The sequence below is a fragment of the Tachypleus tridentatus genome, chromosome 1, assembly GCF_004210375.1.
Source record: "Tachypleus tridentatus isolate NWPU-2018 chromosome 1, ASM421037v1, whole genome shotgun sequence".
Classification (NCBI taxonomy): domain Eukaryota; kingdom Metazoa; phylum Arthropoda; class Merostomata; order Xiphosura; family Limulidae; genus Tachypleus; species Tachypleus tridentatus.
In genome coordinates, this window is record NC_134825.1 from 161,609,921 (window position 1) to 161,634,744 (window position 24,824).

Below are 24,824 nucleotides of genomic sequence, written 5' to 3' on the forward strand. Positions count from 1 at the left end.
TTAGAGTTGTAATTCCGTAAACTTATCACTGACCCACCATTGGAATGAATTTAATGGCCATATTTCAATTTTAATTAAATTTCTTATAAAATGAGCTAAAATATTTCAAATTTAATGGCATTATTTAAATAATGATTCAATTTCGTATATAACAAAGAAAAATAATTTAGATTTATTGACTGGATTTCATTTTCAATTCATTTTTGGATATAATAAACTGAAACGTTTCAAATGTAATGCATAAGTTTACTTTTAAATCAATTCTGTTTTAGTTAACCTGAAATATTTTAGACCGATGTTAGCTTCGTCATTAGAATACTTGAAAATTAAATTAAGATTCATGGTTTGAGGACCGTTGCCTGTTTCGTGTTCTGTACCTATGTATCGTGGTGTTATAAGATAGACAATCAAGTCCCACAAGTCCACTAGAAAGAAAAGCCAAATAATTAGTGATGATTGCTATTGACTTACTGCCTTCGATCTAGCGCACTGGCTCATAATTTGGGACGGCCAAAGCCAGATAGCTATTTGTATAGCTTTACAAAAACGTTTTGGGACAAACAAAAAAGAAAAACAATTTCCAGTTTAATGTGTGTTTGGAATTAAGCACATGTTTATACAACGGCCTACTTGTGCTCTTTCCACCACAGGTATCAAAACCCGGTTTCTAGTGTTGTACGTCCGCAGACATATCGTTGTGCCACTGGGGGGGGTCCACTTTAATGGACACATTTCAAATTAGTTCTTATAGCAAATGAGATAACGTATCTCAGACTTAATTACCAAATCCCACACTCAACTGAACATATTTTAGGCAGGCTTTATTAAAATATACATCTAATGAAGTTTCGTATAAATTAATACTCACAATCAGTTAATCGTATATGCCGCTATCACAACACTGATTGATATCCAAGAATTGTGACAGTGGTAAACATTTCCCTAGCAGGGATGGTTGGGCGTGAGGTACTGCTGACTGGCTGATTTAAACCTGGTCATTACCTAAAAACTGGTAACGACGGCAGATATCCTTACAATGTCATAAATGTAAATATCGATTGCTACAACCTAATCCTAAATGTACATTTGGTTCCATGAAACCTCACAAAGAGGAAATGTATAATAATATTCACGATGTTAAATTTAGTAAAATATGTGATAAATGAGCTTTCAGGTAAACGACCAAGTAAACCACAACAAAGACATGCTTAAAGTTAGATATCTGTATAGGAGAAAGTTGTTGTACAATAAATTTGTTTCTATTTATTATAAACTGACTTATAACAACCACTTTCTTCTATCTCTGTTGAAACATTCAATATTGTGATTCTTGAGTTAGCGCACTTATTTTAAGTAATACACATTTAAAACACGATTATAATTTGTGATATTTTACTATATAAAATGTTATCAATCTAGTCTCTCAGTTCATTTTCATGGAAATCCAGCATCAAATGACCAGCCATAAGATCTGAATTACAAATGTTTTGTTATTTGACGTAATTACATCTTTGTAATTCATGACATTTTTCTTGATTTTCTTTTTTGTAGTTACCTGTAGTTCAGATGGTTATTATCTCGTATAAGGCTGAAATCATGTTGAAGTGTCTCAACATGAGGCAGCGCACAAAAAAAATGTAGGATGTGGTTCTTGTTAGGCTAACATTAATGATCCATTAACTCCAGATGTAGAGGTCCATACACTGACCAGAGGTCCCAACACTGACCACTGTTGCAATTATGGTGAACAAAACGAAGAAAGCATTGGTAGAAGTATGGTTGACAGTAGTCTAGACCTGATCTGAGGCTTTCTCCAAATGAATATAAACCTTTTGTCTGGTTGAAAAATAAAGGATAATTCACATGTGAAAATGGCATTTCTACAAGTTTACTTGATCAACTCGAGTTACGTCGTGTCTTACTTTAAACGAAATGTTTTGTGTTTGACATCTTGAACACACTGTTTAAAATCTTTGTTAACTGTTTGTGCATTTACCTGAGACCTTTAACCACGATTGCAGTAAGACAGAATCTATAGATAACGATCGCTTGCTTGTGTCGTCAACAGCGTCCATTTTGCCTAGGTGTCCAAAGTATCATAACATTGGTTTAAAATCAAATTTCACGTTCTGCCAATCATACTTTAAGAAACCTGGAGCAACTTCGCAATAACCTGCTGTGATTGGCTGGCTCCCATTTGTTCAATACGTCTCCATGCCAGTAAAAGATCAAAACTGTTTTTTGATATCTAGCTATATATATATGCATATATATAATAATACATATATTTCATGAATAGGTTAGACTACTTTGAAATGTATGACTCAATGAACAACTATTGACTGGTCATGAAGGCAGTAAATAATCACCAGCCAATAATTATTTTATTCCACTACTACTCCTGTTATCAGTTTTACTAAAATCTGATTAATTAGCTCTGTAAGGTATTAGTTTGAGCCTATATTTCTAAGCTTACATGGAAGTATCAAAGGCTATCATTTCATTAAAGATTTTAAGAATTTTTAATAAATACATCCATTTTATTGTTAGTATTATAATTAAACAATGTTTCAGCGTTTCCATACACAAAATTTCAACCTGGAGGCCTATATGACTATAATATTCATATCTCAAACAATTAATTTAATCGAGAATTAGGCCACACTAATTAAATACATTTATTAGTGGATATCGAATCGAGAAAATGATTATATAGCTTCAAGTGCTTACAAGTTATATACAATAAGCGTATAAGGAACACACTTGTCTAATGACTTTAGAATAAAATTTGCCTATAATGCTGGCGAGGTTTCAGGCACTGTCATCCACAGTCACTCTCCATGAAGTGCACTGTTCCTCGAATACTCTCACAGCCCCTTTGGAAATAGTTTTAATATTCTTGTTATAGTTTTCTTTAATGAGATTCTGGAGCATTTCATCTGCAACTATTTGTTTGTCTGTTGTTAAGCGCAAAAGCTGTACCCACCGCACGTATCGAAACCAGAATTTTAGCATTATAAGTCGTTAGACCTTCCATTGAGCCACCAGAGGGCACGAGTAACTTAATTATTACGCCTTAAGATCTTTCCATATTCATTTTATGGGTTTGAGCAAATTTTACTTAGTTCCAAATGGATCAGCGTGTTTTCTCTATGCTGAAAAAGTTAGTCTGTAAAGTTTTGATGATATGTATGCACGCATGGCAATGGCCTTGAAAACCGTGCAACACTCACGTGATTTATTGACCAGTTTTCAATTCAGCAGCTGAAATGTTTCACGTCACGTGACACGTTGAAGGCCAATTGTAGTGAAGATTTCGTGCTATGAGTACAGCTATTTGAAATGTTGATTTAGACAAATATTAATTATATCATTACTGAAGAACTATCAATCTTAGATCACATGATTAAGCAACAGGAATCTGATTCTCATAACAATGAAATGGTGGTAATTGACGTTATCTTACAACAGTGTTCTTTAGATGTCATTGCTATAATATAAATTACGGTTACTTTTTACTTTTTACAAGCAGTGTGTCTGTTTTATCCTATCCGTGTTCAATATCTTATTTATTTTGTTTCGCCACTTCAGGTATGATACTTTGCAATGAACAATTTCATTTTTCACTCATAAAAGAAAGGATATTGATAGTGTGAGATATTCGTTAAGGAGTCAAATTAAGAAAGTTATAAAATAAACTTCACAATTTATTTATGTGCATAAAAAACTACCATTTTTTAGATAAGTTTAGAGCATGTGCTTCGATAGCGTTGCACATTTAACTTGTAGACAGTGTTCTTATTTCCGAAGGCTTTGCTGTATTTAATACATTGTAGAACACACCACGCATGGGATCAAGCTGCCTTCAGGATATTTGTCTGCTGGAAGGGCCCCAGGCTTAGCAGTAACTAAAGCCAAATTATTTCCTGCTCGTGGAAGTAAGCCATTTACTTCGTGGTAAGTAGCTCCCTTTCTAACGCAGACATACTGCGTTCTTTGGCCTCCATCTTGGCTGGCCATCAGATATCCAGTATACTGCTGCATGAAACTTTGTGGGCACTCATCTTTAGCTGGAATGGTCAACACGTTCATACCACTAAGTAGATGACAGAGACTACACGGTACTCCCTTGGTATAAAGATTCTTGTTCAGCTCCAAGTCCGGTAGTCCAGCGTCTAACAGTCCATAACGAACACCGTTCACGGGACTCTGTAAACTTGTTGATACTGTGACTACTGGGCTATTTTCTAACTGAGGGTTTTCAGGAAGACACAGGTAGGACACAGAGCCACCTACCCCAGCATCTTTTGTGGCTGCCATGTATCCCGAGTGCAAAGTTGTTGATAAAGCACTACTGCACATCTTACTGCCCCATTCAATGTAAGTACTGGTTCCCGTTCCTACCTGTCTTTCTTCTGAAACAAAATACAACAGAAATCATTTGTTTCATACGATTATCTAAATATAAAGAAACAATCCTAAGAGTGACATAATAAGTAGTATGACACCATAAAACTGAGAAGTGAGATTACTTAACGATATCATTCAACTGGTTGACAGTTTTGAAAGGAAGAGATTCAGTCACACCAAACATTTCATCCGTGGGGGTGTTATAATATGAAGGTCAATTCTACTATTCGTTGGTAAAAGAGTAGCCCAAGAGTTGACGACGATAAATTACTTTATATAATTAATATATATATAATATTGCAACACAACTCATCAACACGTTCTTAAAATAGAAATGTATCCTGTCTCTCCTACATATGTTAAGTGCACGTTGATCTAATTAACTCTCTTTATTTCTTATGATGGTTTGATTCAGGTAAAAATGGATAATTTACTGTCTTCTCGAGAACCAACTTGACGTATGGAGTTATATTTGACCAGAGCTTACCACTATTTGCTGATTCTCTAATACCTAACCTGGATAAATAAACTTTTTTATACTCTTAGAAACAACAACAAAGGAGAGGAGCGAATAAAAATGTCATTGTTTCAATAAAACTCGGCCCGGCATGGTCAGATGGGTTAAGGCGTTCGACTCGTAATCTGAGGGTCGCGGGTTCGAATCCCCGTCGCACCAGACATGCTCGCCCTTTCAGCCGTGGGGGCGTTATAATGTGACGATGATTTTCACTATTCGTTGGTAAAAGAGTTGTCCAAGAGTTGGTGGTGGGTGGTGATGACTAGCTGCATTCCCTTTAGGCTTACTCTGCTAAATTAGGGACAGCTAGCGCAGATAGCTCTAGAGTAGCTTTGGCATAAATAAAAAAAACAATAAAATTCATTCCGAATCGGTCGCCTTAATTTTTAAACCTAACACCATCGAGGGAAATCTGTAAGTAAAGCTCCCCCCATTGACACAGCGGTCAATTCGATATCCGTGATGAACAGAGCAAAGACAGCTCATTGGGTTGCTTTGTGCTTAATTCAAAACAATAAAAACAACTGTAAGCAAAGCTGTACAACATATCACGTACACTGCTTTTCACAGTGTACTTTTGATAGTAAACAGAAATATTACTGTAAGTGGCCACAGCAGCAATAACTGTGTTTGCATAGCCAAACGTGATATATTTTACAGCATGTTTTGAATATCAGTTAAATGTTCCGTTCTTCAATGCTGTAAAATTACAGTTTTATTACCTGTTTTTTATGACACTTTATTCTGTTATGTAATAGCAAATTGATTGAAAGTACTGTTGCCTGTATGGTGTGTGGTTTAAATTATCTTTACTGTTAGTTAACAGTACATTGTACAGATGTGCATAAAAACACTCTTTCCTATTATGTCTAAGAATAATTAAAGATTTAGTTGTATATGTATATATATTATAATCGTATACAGTAACAAAATGCTGCAATGATGACTTAGGGATTGTATGTACAGTACACGAGATAAGATATACCCCAAAAGGCTTAGCGATGACTTATTTTCAATGACCCGGAGTCGTGGTTTCAAAATATTGTACAAGATGGATCACTTCAGTAAATGACAAAGGACCTTGTCAGAGCTTGTTGGAAAATAATATCGTTCCTCAGATATAGTTTTGCCCACTCTTGCAACACCTGACTATAGTATGACTCACGAATCAGGCTTTCGAAGGCCTTTGATGTATATGCACTCTGCCATTAATTGTAACAACGAAAATCTAACTATGAGTTCATTCAACTTGTCTCATGCTCAGTGTTTCTAGTTTTAAGCTCATCAAAATGATAAACATCCTCATTTGAAAGGGAGGAGGTATAAAAGAAGCGTCAGCAGCGTTTTGTCCAAAGTTAACAGAAAATCTAGTGGACACTTCCAAACTGACCGTTGAAACTCGTCTGCTGCTGACCTTTTTAAGAGGTCGTGAATTCTTTTGTGTACTCGTAAGCGTAAACTGAGTTGTTTTGGACAAGCTCATGCATGTTGTATTTAAAGGCTCATAATTCATGTTTGCAGATGGAAGAGGAAAATCCGGATAAAGAAAAGTGCGCTTCTCATATAAATGTTAATATCAGAGACGTTATCAGCACAAAAGAATAGTTTGGGATATTTTTCTGAGACATCAGACCACTTTTTTTCTTCACAAATAATTTAAGTGATTTAAATGAAGTAATTTGTTTGTATGTTTTAGTGCAAGGCTACACATTAGCCTAACTGAACTCTTTAAACCAAAGGAAATTCATCCTCAGAGTTTAGTGTTGTAGGTCCATTAAAGCATCTTCAAAGTGAAATGTCTGCAAAAACCCTGAATATTTAAAATTTTTAGACTTTTTGTAATATTGGTGTATTCGTTCCATCCACCTTCCCTGGCAACGTGTGAAAGTTGCTGTATTATACTTTTTTATTGTTCTGAGAAGGGTAAAAACAGAAGAAAACGAGAGAAATCAACTTTTCACAGTATATGTTTTTCAATGATAAACATGTTATCGTGTTTATATGACTATATTAGATTTTTTTTATTCTTCTGAGAAGGATAAAAACAGAAGAAAATGAACAGATTTTCCTTTAATCCATCAGTTTTAGACCAAACAGATATTTGATATTAATTTCAAAAATAATTTTGGTACTTACGCTGATAGGTATTTTATTTCTTCTAATGAGGTGATATCTTTCATGTTTTCTAACTTACCAATAATATCCTGAAATAAACAAGCAAACAGAAAAACACATTTAACTTAATTTATAATGATTGTAAAATGACAGTGAATATAATTTTAATATCGAATTATCTACCTATTTATTTATCAATGAGCACACCTATCTACAATTCATAAACAGATTCGTTTTCATGGCCACAATACGAACATATTATTCCCAAATATTTAAAAAAATCGTTTATTTCTTAAACAAATACGCGATTTGTTTTTTTTTTACATCCGGCATGGCCAGGTGGGTTAAGGCGTTGGACTCGTAATCTGAGGGTCGCGGGATCGAATCCTCGTCGCACCAAACATGTTCGCCCTTTCAGTCGTGGGGGCGTCATAATGTTACGGTCATTCCCACTATTCCTTGGTAAAGCAGTAGCCCAAGAGTTGGCAGTGGGTGGTGGTGACTAGCTGCCTTCCCTCTAGACTTACACTGCTAAATTAGGAACGGCTAGCGCAGATAACCTTTGAGTAGCTGTGCGCTAAATTGAAAAACAACAACAAAACATTTGTTTTTCTTACCAGTTTCTTTCGAAGATTTAAGAAGTCTTTACGAAATTTTCCCATCAGTGCAAAACTTGCGCCTTCCTTATAAGCCTCGAGTGCAGGCTTAAACTGATCGGATGATTGCTCCAGATCCATATTTCCCAAAACTTCATAAAACACTCGAAGAACATTGTTTATCCGGATGTACAGGTCACTTATCTGGAGCGATGAAAAGTAGGAGACAAACGTTTTTCACGCACTTAGAAATTCTTTATCAAATATAATGCAATAAAAAATACAAACATTATTTTAGAACAGTAAGCTTAACATAATTTTACCAATTTGTGAGCCAGAGTAAAGAATAATGTAATAATGCGTCAGCAACAGTACAGCTGCCATATTCAGTACCGACAAGAACTTTCACTAGATACCAATACTAAAATAAGTCAACCAGGAAACAACAGAAATATTGTAGTGGTTGAAACATTATTTCGGTCATCAAATTGATTTAAACAACAACTGTTTCAGTGTAAAATATATTAAGTTAATGAGCTATATGTTAGTCATTATGTACCAGAATTAGGTTTTATGACTTATTAACGTTAAGTTATTTATTTTATTTTTACACAAAGTATTTTCATTTTAAATTTCACTTACCATTCAAAAGAAATGGCTACTTATGCTTCTCACACAAGGCTTAACGAAACTTAACTCACTTACACTTGGTAATGCGGATTCGCATTTGCTTAACCTTTTCCGCACAACTCAAAATAAATATATTAAACATAAATCTTTATTGTAACAAACATTTATTTCCAACACGAAGACTAAGCTTTTTATTCAATAAATTTTATGTCCGGTATCTATTCGATTTGGTTTAATTTTAGTAAATAAAGTTTAATAATACTGCCATTGTTTAACAGTATAACATGAATTCGCAGCTACATCATAAAAAACACACTTTAGGAAAGATTACGAAGGAATTATTAAAAACAATTATACTCTTTTAAAATGAAGAAAAACTATAGACCATGTCATATTTGATATGTTTGTAATTTGAAGTGATTATGTAATTTGACGAATTCATTATTTATAAAAACATAATACGATGATCAAACTATTTGGATACGTATATCCAAATAATAAATAATAATATATTCGAAAAATAAACCTATAAGCATCAGGTAATATATTTTGTACCAACAACACACTTCGCAACGCTAAACGTTTGCACATAAAACAGAAACTAGTAAAATAACATTTTGTTTGAGAAATCCGGTTTCCATAGTGACGGGAGCAGTAATTATTTTGTTGTACTGGTTATACGTCTATTATAAACAGTTTCGTTATAATTTAATCGGTAAGGGGTGGTACGTGTGCACTTTGTAATCAGTTCTGCAAAATGGTTACCTACCTCCTTCTCCTGTTCCAAAGGAATCGAAGGAGGAACCTGTCTCATCCATTCTTCCATACGAGTCTTTGTTTCCCTCAGGTCATCAAATCTGTATTCCAAATCTTCGAGTGCGGCTTGTAGAGCTCTGTCAGAATAACAAACATCTGGTAAACAGCAGATATTCATTCATTCATTGGCTGTTTTGTTAAAACCTCCACATTTGTATAACACTCCAGGTACACGCATATGCAAAATGCGCAGGTGTAGCAACAGTTAGCCTGCGAGATAAAACTTAAGAGCAGGAATCTTTCTTAGCTTCAAAAGACGCAAGATGGAGGATATCCGTCCAACAAAGACATTGTTATAAAATATCTTTTTTTTTTTGGTCTAGCTTCAGATAGCGACACGTTAGACAAATTACCAAAAACTGTCTTATTACTGCCAGCATTAAGTTCCGAGACAGCTGATATCAAATGAAACAGGTTAGTTTAGTGGTAACTGGAGTACAAACTGTGGAAGGTGGATAACTAAAATCATGTGGTAAGGTCCAGTGAGTCGTTTTGATCCTTGTATTGTCCGATTAACAAACAAAAAAAAGGTGCAGAGAGAAAAAGCTTAGATTTTAAAAAAACTGATAAGTGCAACGTTAAAAGAATTATGTGTCTTATGTCTCAGTAAACGACCTTCAACAAAGCTATGGAGTTCGTTTAAGTGTAACGTTGACCACTAATTTTTTGCTATTGTATTAAACTTTACCATTTTATTAGTTTGGAGGATTTCTTTTTTGTTATTAAGCACAAAACTGCGCAATAGACTACCTATGCTCTGCCCCTGAGAGTATCGAAACCAGAAATTTAGATTTGTAAACCGTGAGACTTACCGCTAAGCTATAAGTGTGGGTGTCGGGGGGGGGGGGAACGCTGGTTCAAAGAGCGTAAAACTTTAACTCGCCTTCCTTTCCGTAATTCTTGGAACCGTAAAGTAGTTACTCAGACCATAATTCTTGAAAATGAAGAAATATTTCATGGTATCTATACCATGATGCATCTTTAGCAAAGTTGTGACCATTCAGTAAAGATAATGCAACAAGCGTAATTCTGGAAGATTCACATTCTGAAAGCGTAATAAACCGATTTGGATGATTATAATAGAAACAACTTGCTAACGAAGGATGTTTATTTTCGAAATAATGCAATCAAAAGAGTTGAGTAATTTTTTTTGAGAAATTTGTGCTTCCTCAGTGGGCCTGGCATGGCCTAGCGCGTTAAGGCGTGCGCTTCGTAATCTGAGGGTCGCGGGTTCGTGCCCGAATCGCGCCAAACATGCTCTCCCTCCCAGCCGTGGGGGCGTTATAATGTAACGGTCAATCCCACTTTTCGTTGGTAAAGAGTAACCCAAGAGTTGGCAGTGGGTGGTGATGACTAGCTGCCTTCCCTCTAGTCTTACAATGCTAAATTAGGGACGGCTGGCACAGATAGCCCTCGAGTAGTTTTGCGCGAAATTCCAAAACAAACAAACAAAGCTTCCTCAGTTGTAAGTGGAAGTGCTTCAGTGTAAAAAAACTCCAAGAGTACATTGATACTGGGATCTTTATCACAAATGCATTATTACTTCAAGTTCATTTAATTCATTATGCATCCTAGACGTGATATATCTGTTTGTATTTTTGGAGGATATTTCGCTCGAATCAACCGCGAAAACGTTAAAGTAGCTTAGAAAGTTCGAAAAGATTAGAATTTGTTCAGCCTATTTTTCAGTTGATAACAGGGTCTGGTGGTTAAGGTGCTCGACTCGTAATCCGAGGGTCACGGATTCGAATCCCCGTCGAATAAGCCTTGAGGCGTTATAAAGTTACGGTCAATCCCACTATTCTTTGATAAAAGAGTAGCTCAAGAGTTGACGGTGGGCGGTGATGACTAGCTGTCTTTCCTCTAGTCTTACACTGCTAAATTATGGACGGCTAGCGCGAATACCCTCGTGTAGCTTTGCGCAAAATTCAAAACAAATCAAACAAACCAAACTTTTCAGTTGATAACAAGGCCTGCTGGTTAAGGTGCTCGACTCGTCAGCTGGTGGTCACTGGATGTAACCTGTCGCTGAATATGCTCGCCCTTTCGTTTAGTGAAGTTAAAATAAAGCGGTAAATTCCAACTATTTCTTGATAAATTATTGCGGGAGAATTGGAAGTGAGTGATATTGACTAGTTACCTTTCATTTGGAAATTATGGATGACTAATGTAGACAACCCACAAAACGACGTAATAGTTTTTACGAATCATTCCCCGGAAAAAAATTCTACTTTAAACCATTTGTTCAATATCTAAGAGAGCATTTCTTACAAAGTTAAATAATATAAAACCGAATTCGTATGAAAAGTGTTTATTAGAATGTTGCAGTTATTAATCTAACTCATAAGACATATTAATTATTATTTACATTACAATGAAATAATCAATGGATGCACATATTTTAAATACATTACATGATATACTATATATTTAATTTATAGGCAAGTCAAACAGTTATTACCTGTTTTTTAAGTATTCTGTTCTAGAAGGATCTAAAACAGACAAGTCCACTAACTCAACGGTCATTGGGACACCCAGTCCTTCGTTAGTTTCCTGTACTTGATCTTGGAAGTCTCGAATAAGGTTCCGAAGTCCTTCGATTGTATTGGGGACAGATTTTAATGGCACAGTAGCATAGTAAGTAATTTCCAAGCTGGCTTTTCCACTTAACTCTTTTTGTAGTTTCTCTAGCTTTCCTAAAAATTAGATAATTAGAGATTGCTAGATGTAGATACATACACTGCTGGCCAAAATCTTAAGACCAATGAACATAAACAAAAAATATGCACTTTGCGTTGCTAGACTCAACCACTTATTTGGTAGAGCTTCGAAAGATGAAAATAAGAAAGGGGAAAATAAAAATAAAAACCTTTTCAGCATTTAATAGTGAAAATGTGAACAATATGAAATTAGTATAAATACTAACTGGTCAAAAGTTTAAGACCATACCAAAAAGAAGTCCTAAACAGGGAAGGAAATACCCAACAAGAGGTCTCAGTAGTGAGTTGCAAGGCCATCATTGCGGATAACATCAAACATTTGCTTTGGCATGATCGATATAAGTGTTTGCAGAAGGCTGGTTGGAATGTTATTCCAAGTGGTCAAGATGGCTTCACGAAGATCATGTACTGTTTGGAATTAACATCCATTTCTATAGACTTCCCTTGCCATCCATCCCTAAACATTTTCAATGGGGCTCAGTTAGGGCGAACACGCTTGATGGTCCAAAATAATCATATTATTTGCCATGAAAAAGTCCTTTGTCCTGCGGGCGTTGTGGATTGCAGCGTTGTTCTCCTGAAAGATCCAGTCATTTCCACATTCTGAGGGCCTTCAGACAATAAGGATGCTCTCTCCAACATGCCAAGGTAACCAGCTGCTGTTTGACACCTCTGTATAACCTGAAGCTTCATTGTTCCATGGAAGGAGAAAGCACCCCAGATCATGATGGAACCTCCTCCACTGTGCCACGTAGACAATGCCTCCGGTGGGGATTCTTTATCGTGCCAGTAACGTTGAAAGCCATATGGACCATCCAGATTAATTTTTTTTCATCAAAGAACAAAACATTCGTCCACTTTTCTACGTCCCATGTTTGGTGCTTCTCAGCATAGTTTAACCGAGCTGTTTCGTGGTGTGGAAGGAGGCGTGGCCTTTGAAGACGTTTTCGGTTTTTAAAGCCTTTCTCTCGTAGATGTCGTCTTATTGTCCTTGAGCTGCATTCTGCGTCGTATGGGCCTTAATATGGTTCGACGGTCGGCTGGTATCTTGCCGGACAACCCATCGAATTCTTCTGCTCAACGTTGGCGAAATATTCATGAACCAACCACTTGAAATTCTCATTCCGTATCCCTCAGGGATGCATAAGAAATTTGTAACAACAGTTTTACTAGACCCAATCTCACCAGTGATGACACGTTGAGAGAGACCTTGCTTTTACAGCTCGACAATTCTTCCATGTTCAAACTCTGTCAACTTTTTAGCCTTTGCAATGTTTTTATCCAATGTAACACAGGAGATGTCAGTGGGAGATGTTGATAACGCTAATGCTTGAACACAAATGACTAAATTTCGTTACGTGTTTACCGATTAACGCTTCGTTTCAGTATGGTCTTAAACGCAAACGCAAACTAACGTGGCAGGGGTTTAGTTTAGAGAGAGAGAAATCAGAAGAATTCTCTCTCCAACTGGAGTGTTCAGGAACGTTGTGGTTCCTCTTCGTCCCCTTTTGTGGAAGGTTATTGAATTTATCTTTATATATATATATATATATATTTTATTATATTTAAACTCTTTTTTTTGGTGAAGGAGTGAAGTTGGCCATAATTCATATCATTCATGAACAAGGCCAAGGTAGCACTGAAAAAAACAGCCAGATCCCGTCCCGAAAGGCAGCTGGTCTTAAACCTTTGAACAGCGTGTATTTAGGCTAATTTCATAGTGTTCACATTTTCCCTATTAAATGCTAAAGAAGTTTTTTACTTTTTATTTTCCCTTTTCTTATTTTCATCTTTCGAAGCTCTACTCAAATAAGTAGTTGAGTCTAACAACACAAAATGAATATTTTTTCTTTATGCTCATTGGCCTTAAGATTTTGACCAGCAGTATATATATATATACACGGCATTTCACACACACACACACACATATATATATATATATACGACAAAATTTGAAAGAGAATTGTTGTGGGTAAAACGAAAGTTTTAACTAAAATTACCTTTATATTATCATGTCATTTAAATCGTATACAATGTGAAATATTTATTTCTTGAAATAAAATTAACCTGCTATTAATTTTGTTATAATGATATCATAGGATTGATTTTTTCAGAGAACATTATAAGGAGTTTCTATTGGCTGACGACAAATTTGATTTTTTTAATATTTTACGTAAAGCTACACGAGGGCTATCTGCGCTAGCCGTTCTTAATTTAGCAGTGTAAGGCTAGAGGGACGGCAGCTAGTCATCACCACCCACCGCCAACTCTTGGGCTACTCTTTTACCAACATATAGGGGGATTCACCGTCACTTTAGAACGCCCTCATGGTTAAATGTGCGAGCATGTTTAGTGTGATGGGGGCTTGAACTTGCGACCCTTAGATTACGAGTAGAGCACCTTAACCACCTGACCATGCCAAGCCATTTGATTTGTGAAAAGGAATCTATTAATTATTAATACTCCCAATCAGAACAAGCTACGTACTCAGAGTGAAAACTGGAGTCAAAATAGCAGGAATGAGCATATTTTTCTTACGTTTTTACTTATAAAGATTAGATGTGTTTGTTTGGAATTAAGAACAAAGCTACACAGTTGTCTATCTGTGCTTTGCCCACTACAAGTATCGAAAACCCGGTTTCTAGAGGTGTGAGTCCGCAGACATATCTCTGTGCCACTGGTGGGGCATTGTTCCATTCATTGGGAAGCTGCGCTATTAACGTTTCGGAAACTTAGGTTAGTTTTAAATGTTAAGTTAAAATACGGAATAATTTCTTTTATAAAAGTACAATAATAAAAGAATACAACTAAAATAATAATTCAAGAAAGATTAAAATAGTTTAAAATTATCTCTCAAAAGAATACGAACACGATATAATCTCCCAAAGTTTCTACAATATCTTTTAAATTAAATTTCAAATGAGCTTGTTAGCTTTTTTAAATATCTCTACTGCACAAGGCGATTAGGTTCCGGGATGGCCTGGTGTTTAGGACGCTTGACCCGTAATCTTAGGGTAGCACCTGTCCCACCAAACATGGTCACCCTTTCAGCTGTGAGGGCATAATAATTGACGGTCAGTTCAACTATTCGTTAGTAAAAAGAGTAGCCTAAGAGTTGGCGGTGAATGGTGATCACTAAATGCCTTCTTTCTAGCCTTTCGCTGTTAATTAAGGAAAACTAGCGCAGATAGCCCTCGTGTAGCTTTGCATTTAACAATTTTTTGCACAACAGGTAAATATTAGAAGATCTCAGACAATAAACAAGAAACCAGTTTTAATATTTAAGCAACACCTTAATAAGATTAAATAATAATAAGTGTTTTTGAAACTTAATTTAGAACCAAGTTGGCTAACACATAGTCTTAGAACCGACTCCATCTAACAGTAACAAATGTTTTGTTTTTGTTTTTTGAATTTCGCGCTAAACTACACGAAGGCTATCTGCGCTACCGTCCCTAAGTTAGTAGTGTGAGACTAGGGGGAAGGCAGATAGTCATTACCACACACCGCTAACTCTTTGGCTGCTCTTTTACCAACGAATAGTGGGATTGACCGTTAAATTATAACGCCTCTACGGCTTAAAGGGCGAGTATGTTTGGTGCGACCAGGATTCGAATACGCGACCTTCAGATTACGATTCGAGTGTCTTAACCCACCTAGCCATGCCGGGCCGATGTAACAAATGTTTTTTTTTTAAGTCGTAAACTCATCTGATTAACATATTATCTTGGTTTTTAACCTGTGGTTAAACCATGCGCTTTGTTCTTAAACTGACTAACAACGTTCCTAGTTTTAAACTTAGCTGACTGATACGTCTTGGTTCTTAGCCTACCTGACTAACAATAATTTCAGTCCAAAGTACAGTTAACTTTCACGCCTTGGTTCTTAACTCACCTGACTAACAATGATCTAAGTACAGTTAAATGACACATCTTCCTGGGTCTCAACCTAACTAACTGGAGCATGCACCTAGATAACATTTTTTTAGCTAGAAATTTAGGTGAACAATTCATGTTTCTATTCTTTAACCCAGATAAATGATGTAGTCCTCTACTCCTAGACCGTATTAACTAATCCATGTTTTCACTTCTAAAGCTCGTTACATATCACATCTTTCTAGTCTGGTCCTTAACTGACTGATTGGTCATATACGGTTCATTACCCTGTTGACTGCCAAGTATTTCAGCTGCTACAATACAACTCTAATGCTTGTTCATTTTGTAACTTTTTTCGTGATGCCATTTTGGATCGAAAGTGAAACAATTTGTAAGTAGGTCAAATGTGATATATGGTGCTGACATCTAGCGTTCAAGTTAGGTATGACTGAGAACGAATTAACTCGTCCGTCCAATAACTTGGACGAGTTATCTCGTTTACGGCACTAAACAGGTTAAGCCACTACCATTCTACTTGAAAACAGTGAAATTATTTTACAACTCAACTACTTACCTTCAGCTACCAGGTCAAAGGCGCTGTTACCTTGGATGACCAGATTTATATTTCCTTTGATTTCTTCAAGATTGGCATCATCTTTGGCTATAAATTGCAGAGAGGCTACTAAACTTCCGCCATATGTCACGCTTTTCACGTAATGAGTACCGAGATCTTCCTTCCGGTACCGTGTCTGCCAGTCTTTCAGAGGTTGAGCATTAGAAGGAATACTGAAAATAGACTATATAAAAGGGCAGTTTAGATTTAAAATTGCTGATGTGATGTTTGGAAAAAAACTTGGCTATAATCGTAAAATGTCGCAATTTTTCGGTTGCGAGTCGAATGAATATAATGCAGTGGTTGAGAGCCTTAATGTAAAACTATGCTTTTATTATAGTAAATTGACAAACAACGATTTACAAGCACAATGAAATAGTTTTATTTTGGGGAACATAATACTTGTTTGTAACTGGTATTTGTGTACGAAGTACATTATGCTAATACAATTTTAAATTGACAAACGACGACTTACAAACATATGATTTTTTCTTGTTATTTTGGGGAACATAATACACGTTTATAAATCATACAGTTAAAATTTTATTAGCGTAATGTGATTCCGTACACTAGTACCGTGAGGTTTTACACAGAAATGAAGAAACCACTGAGTTACTTAAACGTAATGTGTCACATAAAAGACAAAAACGCACAATTATAAATGGATAACGAATACGTGTAAAAACATATAATCGATTACAGACCGTCCTGTAGTCCAGTTTTGTCAGAATCTCCACATTCCTTCCAGCTGAAGTTGTGTCCTTCAAGTAATTTCCGGTTCCTTTTACTTCCAGTTTTCCAGTTTTTATCTTCAAAGACAAATCTCCCGACACGTCCAAAAAGTCCTTGGCATCCTTGGAATTATCGACCATCTTGAAACTCGACGTAAACTGTGGCCTATCTATTCTCTGTTTAGACGAATAAAATTATTAATGCAAATACGACACGTGATTCAGCTTCATCAGAGGTCAAACGAAGTTTAACGTAGCTGTCGTACAATAAAGAAAAATATATTGTCAGAAATTAGCCCCCCGCTAAAACAGCGGTATGTCTACGGACTTACAACGCTAAAATCAGGGGTTCGATTCCTCTCCGTGGGCTCCGCAGATAGCCCGATGTGGCTTTGCTATAAGAAAACACTCACTCATTTTCAGAAAGCATTGCTGTTATAGAGCAACGACATAGAATACTTTTTTAAGAACTGTGATCAAGTCAGTAAAAAGAGATTGACTACATTATAATAAAACGATTTTGGACCCTCACTACGTCGTTACAGTAAATGTCGTCAAGCTCTGTCTGATGACCGTGCTTCTTGACAACAGTCCTGCAAACTAGTTTCCATTGCATAAAGGCTACGTTATAAGGTTTTCAAGTACGAAATATATTAATTACTCCTTTTTAACATACACTGATTTTTTTTTAAATGTCGGTGCCATTAGGCACAATGAATATTCCCGTATGGGAAGTTCTAAATACCTTGTCGAAAAAAACATTTTTATCGTATGATCGTATAAATATTTTGTATCGAAAAATTCATTTACATACTGTTGTCGTTGTCAGTTCTTTTTCCGTTGCATCGCACTACCTACAAAACAACAATTAATGTTAAAATGTAGTCTTGATACATTGCGTTCTACTATGAATCTACATCGGCTGTGGTTGCCATGTGGGTTGCTGATTTACATATTCAAAATCATTTTGAAATGGCATACTCAACATTCTGTGTGTTTATGAGCAAGATTTATCAAAAATATCTGAATGGGTTTGGATGAAAAGCTGGTATTCATTTGGGACTCAACTAGAAGTTATTAGTTTTTTTGAGATCCAAGGTCAAAGGTCAATAAAATAAAAAAGATTCCACTTTTTAACGTGTCAACCGATTTTTCGTATTATGTTTGCTCTATAACCAAGTCAAAAATAGTCAGATTTTGATGAAACTTAGTGGACATATGTAGAATATTATTCATCATTGTTCTACTCTGTTGACAATAACAGACTTACAGACACATGTTCTTATTTTTTATAGGGCTGAATATGATCAACAAGGTATGCACAGTACTTAGTGCCTCTCTAGTATTAGGTTGTCCAGAACAAATTGTCTGAATTCTTATGATGGCATTTGGAAGCTGAATATCGAGTAACGTATCGTTGGTTGGTTGGTTTAATACAACTTTTGTCGTTTACAAGGTGTCTTAATTGTCTGCTATATTAACTCTCCTCAGAGTACGTTTCGCAACCTTCAGGGTAGCATGGACAAGAAGGACTTTCGTCTCATTTTCCTCTACGGCTTCAAACTTGGACGAAAAGCTACTGGATCTGTTATTGATCACACAGTTTAGCGTTAATTCCAAAGGTTTCGACATGGAGATGAAAGTCTTGAAGACCACGAAGGTCATGGAAAGAAGCCACCCTTACATTAAGGGAATCAGTTGAAACAGACACTCGTACAACAGTACGTGAGCTTGTAGAAAAGCTAGGCACAAGCAAATCAAGCATTTCCAACCACTTGAGTGCGATTGGAAAGACGAAAACTTTGGATAACTGGGTACCGCATGAGCTGACTGAAGATCAACAAAATTGGTGTTATGAGACCTGTCAATGATGACGCTCCAAAAATTGAACGAATTGAAAATCGAGATTCTGCCTCATCCGCCTATTCTCCAGACATTTCCCCTATATATTTTTATTTGTTCAAGCACTTTGACAACTTTTTGAACAGTAAATGCTTTCCAAACCAGGCAGCTGCAGAAGAAGCTCTCAGAGAGTTCATTGACCACAGAAACTTTGATTTCAACACCACGAGCATAAACATCATCGTTACACACTGGTAAAAGTGTGTTGAATCAAATGTTGCTTATTTTGATTAAAACATGTTTTACAACACTGATTTATACTTTTCCAAACTTCGCAATTCAAAAACGACATTTGTTTCTGGACAGCCTGATATTTTATAATAACTGACATGTAACTGATTTTAACAAAATATCAGTTTCGAAACTAACAAAAATGTTTTTCGTAAAGTAAGCGGGTAATATACGCTAGTTGAAATTTATAAATTAATTAAAAATGGAATGGAGGCATACAATACATAAACAAAATAATTTTATGACAATGATATTTTCATGGGCATTAAATTCATAGTAAATACATAATAACAATTAGATTTTGCCAAAATTAGGAACACCTCGATATTGGATCCTTCTTTTTAGTATCTGTGAGGCTGTGAACTTATTAATTCACCAGTGGTACATCAGTTGTAAAGATAAAAGAATCAATTGTCCACAGGATAATATAGTGTAGTATTACACCTTACGTTTCATGTAGCTTTCAATCTATACTTTGTAGCAAGTGAAATTATCATTCAATGAGCACTTAGAATCCCTCACGAATACTATACTGGAAAACTTTGTTAAAGTATAAAACCACAGAGTACCACTAAAAGAAACAGATCTTTAGCAGACAGTAAGGAAATTTAAGTAACGATTCGTTATTTTAAAGTATTTTGCCTAACGAAACAGGTAGCAGTTTAATTAAAACACGATTGATTTTGGCTCGTTTTAGGCCCACACATTCACAATAGAATATCTAGACCCTATATGTCGTGGAAAATGAAACCTAGGATTTTAGTGTTTTACCTCGCAAACTTTTGGTTTACCCAGCAGGGGACTTAATACGCTTTTAACATTGAGTTTCTTAAATTGAATGTTTGCTGGTTTTTTTAATTTTGCACAAAGCTACTCAAGGACAATCTGCGCTAGCCGTCCCTAATTTAGCAGGGTAAGATTAGAGGGTTTGTTTGTTTGTTTTGGAATTTCGCACAAAGCTACTCGAGGGCTATCTGTGCTAGCCATCCCTAATTTAGCAGTGTAAGACTAGAGGGAAGGCAGCTAGTCATCACCACCCACCGCCAACTCTTGGGCTACTCTTTTACCAACGAATAGTGGGATTGACCGTCACATTACAACACCCCCACGGCTGAAATGGCGAGCATTCGAACACGCGACCCTCATATTACGAGTCGAACGCCTTAACCCTCCTGGCCATGCCGGGGCCTTCTTAAACAAAATTATAACATTTTTCACATTTTTCTTTTCACTTGCTACCTCTTCTGTAGGTTGCGAGGTGTTGCTTTCAGTAAAATTAACCAACGATACCAAAACAAAACCCCACGAGAATCACAGCTCTTTATCGTTCATCTTAGTGAAATGTATACAATTATTTATATTATTGTTGTGTGCTAATTACTAATGAGTTCAATTTAACATAAGTATTAATCATTTTTTAATCATTTTTTTTACTTTAGTTTCTCTTATTGTACCACTGTTTATTAGTAAAATATCCAGTGATTGATGTGAAGGCCGAATAAATTTATTTAAAAGTTTGCTTACAAAACAAACATAAAAAATATAATAGCGATCATGTTTGACAATTGTACATATAAGAATTATAAGAATACGTAAGTTCACTTACTCTAAATCTAAATAGGGAAAACTGAACTACTGCGTAAAATAATTCCAAACTTTAAATTATTGTAACATACCTCGTAATTTTTTATGACGTCATTTGGAAACAAGTCCACGCCAACTCTGTCGTTCCTGGCGTCAAAGGTTCTTCCCAGCAACATAGGCAATACGTATAACATTTGTATAATTGCCATGTTGTGCCTGTGTTGCAAAAAATATTCGGAAAAATGAGTAAAATTATATTTTATGTATGAATATAATTATATGTCTAAGAGTAAAAAAACTTACGTGTAAACAAAAACCAAATAATCGTAACAAAGAACTGCGTTAGTCACTTAGAAGTCCTGAGTGTTATTTTGACGGTTTCTGGTGTTGGTCCGATTAATTTGGTTTATTTGGTAAAAAATAATACAAAGTCCAGGTCATATGATGGTAACAACATGTTTTTTACTATTCTGAATACTTTAAGTACAATGTCTACGTTCACATGTTTCACATGCTCTGCATGGCCAGGTGGTTAAGACAATCGATTCGTAATCCGAGGGGCGCGGGTTTGAATCCCCGTCGCACCAAACATGCTCGCTATTTCAGCGGTGGGGGCGTTATAATGATTCACTCAGTCTCACTATTCTTTGGTTAAAGAGTAGCCCAAGAGTTGGGGGTGGGTGGCGATGACTAACTGTATTCCCTCTAGTTTTACACTGCTAAATTAGGGAAGGCTAACACAGATAGTCCTTGTGTAGCTTTGCGCGAAATTCAAACACATTAACGATAGGGTTATTTCCGTAAATAACGCTAAATAATCACACGCTAACTTCTCCTGCATCCTAGTGCCATGTTAAAACATTTATTCAAAATTTAACAATTTGGATTAACGGACCATGTAAGAGACAGATTGACTTAACATATTTGTTGACTCAGTAACTATTCAACATCTAACCCTACTTTATTCAAAATAGCGTTTTATAGACAAGATCGCTGTGTATAGTCTTCAGAAAATCTTAGTTAATTAACTACGAGCCCAAAACGTTAAAATATTGTCCAGAATATCAATACTCTATAATGTATATATTATACTGACGCAAGTCAATAATAGATAGCTGAAACCGAGTAAATAAATAGTTATAAAGAAAAAGTTTAAATAAGTAAGTTTATTTATTTTTAAAATAGAGCCACAAACCGTAATCTGCTGGGTCCACCGCGGGCAATCGAACCCCACATTTTAGCTTTGGAAGTCCGTAAACTTACCACTCTTCCAGCGGTAGACGAAATAAACTTGGTTTGTTTTGTTTTGAATTTCGCGCAAAGCTACACGAGGGTTATCTGCGCTAGCCGACCTTAATTTAGCAGTGTAAGACTAGAGGGAAGACAGCTAGTCATCACCACCCACCGCCAACTCTTGAGTAACTATTTTACCAACGAATAATGGGATTTACCGTTACATTATACGCCCCCCCCACAGCTGAAAGGGCGAGCATGTTTGGTGAGACCGGGTTCCGAACCCGTGATCCTCAGATTACTAGTCGAACACCTTAACCCACCTGGCCATGCCGGGTCCCAAGTTTTAGTTCATAGAATGGGCATCAATAAAAACAATGTCAGTATATTTCCACTAGAAAAGAACCCAGTATTTAGTAATCTTATTTGTATAACTTTTTGTTTATTTGAATGCAAACTGTGATAATATAGTGATTTGAAAAATCCTAATTATGTTATTATTTGACTTTAAAACAGTTAGTTCCGTTTGTATGGTAATAATCGCACTTCCCTGTCTACAAAGCTGATAAACAACGACTCTGTTTCAGCTATCATATAATAGTGTTAATGCGTATGAATAGCTTTAATTATTTAAAATTAGTGTTTTAGATAAATCAATATTTTGTTTCTATAATCAGTCAATTAAAGACGGGCGCCATCTACAATCGCCTGGTCTATGTATTTATTGAGTGTGTTGGAGCTGTCTCTGTTTGGCTAACGCTCTTATGTATTTACTTTATTATCTATTTTTCTTCACAGGTAAGTACTTTCTTATACATATTTATATAAATTTCATAAAATGTCTTGTAAGAAAGATAACAAGTTGAAAATGTTTTATATTACCTGGACACACTGTAGGTCCGTCTCTATCCGACAAAGCAGCTTTCAATACGAACAGCTGTGCAACCTTTGTTGTTCGATAAGAAAATAAAATCCACCAGAGGGCGCTGATATAAATTAATAAATCAATTGAAATATTTCAATTAACCAATTACATCAAAGGAGAGAAAACAACTGATACAGAGTTCCGTATAACCGACGGCCTTCATGAATTAATATCAATTACATGTCATAGTTATCGATAAGAAATCCGTGTGATATGATTTAAGGCAAGTAGCTTTCCAAAGCACAGGGCCACATGACATTTTCCCATGAAGCGTTTGTTTCTCTGACTCTGAGTGATCAGCGTTCGCTACACGCACACGCGTCGAATTCTTTAGCTTGTTATTTAAGTCGTAATTTTGAAAGCAGTAGTTTTTGGTTAAGTTTCATAAAATGGAAGGCTATTGTTTGCTTCTTACTGAACCGAAAAATCATTAATAACAATTCTGCGTAAAAGTGAATTTTTTTAAACACTGCTTTCACAAAATTCGATGTAAACTTTAGTCCTACTGAAACAAATATTTTAATCCTATATGTGCCATCATTACTTGAGTGTGGAATGTAATTATTAACCATTATAACTCAGCCTTCTTCACATACATTCAAGTGCTGTTTGGATGGTTGAATATAAACACACTTTGGAACCAATAAATGAAAATATGCAATTTGGGCATACTCGAAGAAAGAATATTATATGGCGAGTATATTAATTTGAAATACAGCTTTTCAAAAATTGTAAAGTATTATTTTTCTCATAGTAAGCAGTAAATGCTATGTTATTAAGTTGTTTTAACTTAGAAACTTTTCACTTTGTTCACATGTTCAAGAAGCTGTAAAAGCGTCATCAACATGTCTGCCAAAAACAGACACATATTTTCTAGTATAGGTGTTAGCTAGACCTCGTCGCTACTCTATAAGGTCGTTCATAGATCTTGCCATTGAATAGAAAAAAATGATTGTTTGGTGAAGTTCAATACAATTTTTTACACGTTTTGATAAGACACTGATTTTGTCTTGGTTATTGAAACTAATGTCGTATATGTCTCGACTGTTTCGTGTAGGGTTATGTTAGAGTACATATATCTCATCATGAGATAATTGTTTCATAAGGTATTCCATCCTAGTATATTAAGCTTAATTATTGCTTCTAAAGCATATCAATGACCTTCAATGTTATTTCGATGAACTAAACACTGTATAGCGAATGAACTAAACACTATATATTTAATAAACTAAACACTGTATAGCCAATGAACTAAACACTGTATAGCTAATGAATTAAAAACTGTATAGCTAATGAACTGAACACTATATCGTGAATAAACTAAACACTGTATAGTTAATGAATTAAAAACTGTATAGCTAATGAACTGAACACTATATCGTGAATAAACTAAACACTGTATAGCTAACGAACCTAACAAGATACATCTAATGAACTAAAAATTATAAAACTAATGAACTAAATTCTTTAAGTCTACTGAACTGAAAACTATGCAGCTACTGAACTAACCAAGATATAATTAATGAACCAGCTATTACAGAGTTAGTAGTTGAGTCTAGGGTGTTACAAAAACTACGACAAAATTATAAACTTTGGGTGGATGAGCGAATTGATGTGAAATATCAAGGTAACCGTATGCTAGGAGAAGAGTTAGTTAGAAAATAAGAAAATGATTTGATATGAACTGATTGTAAAAGCTGTGAAAAGGTGACTTGGTGTTAAAGCTTGCGAATTTCTACTTTAGTACTCAGATGTTGTTGGTAGTAGGCTTAGCTACAAATATGAGATTGTTTTCAACACTTCAAAGCACGGGGAAAGAGGAAAATAGGGAATGAATACAACGTGGATTGTGATTTCTTTATTATATTATGATTCGAATTAGTAATACTGTCTTATGGACTTGAGAACATTTTTTTTTTAGTTTTT

General features: G+C 35.6%; 1 protein-coding gene across 1 annotated transcript; it reads right to left on the bottom strand.

Moving 5' to 3' along the window:
• Positions 1-1,665: 1,665 nt before the first annotated feature.
• On the bottom strand, positions 1,666-22,994 carry LOC143233391 (cytolytic toxin-alpha-like). The gene is made up of 10 exons (XM_076469589.1): positions 22,856-22,994; positions 20,833-20,956; positions 16,997-17,200; positions 16,254-16,476; positions 11,546-11,780; positions 9,038-9,161; positions 7,660-7,842; positions 7,122-7,131; positions 3,844-4,415; positions 1,666-1,836 (listed from the first exon to the last, which is right to left on the bottom strand). The coding sequence occupies exons 2-10, from the start codon at positions 20,947-20,949 to the stop codon at positions 1,666-1,668; spliced, it is 1,839 nt and encodes a 612-aa protein (XP_076325704.1). The 5' UTR covers positions 20,950-20,956; positions 22,856-22,994.
• Positions 22,995-24,824: the final 1,830 nt, after the last annotated feature.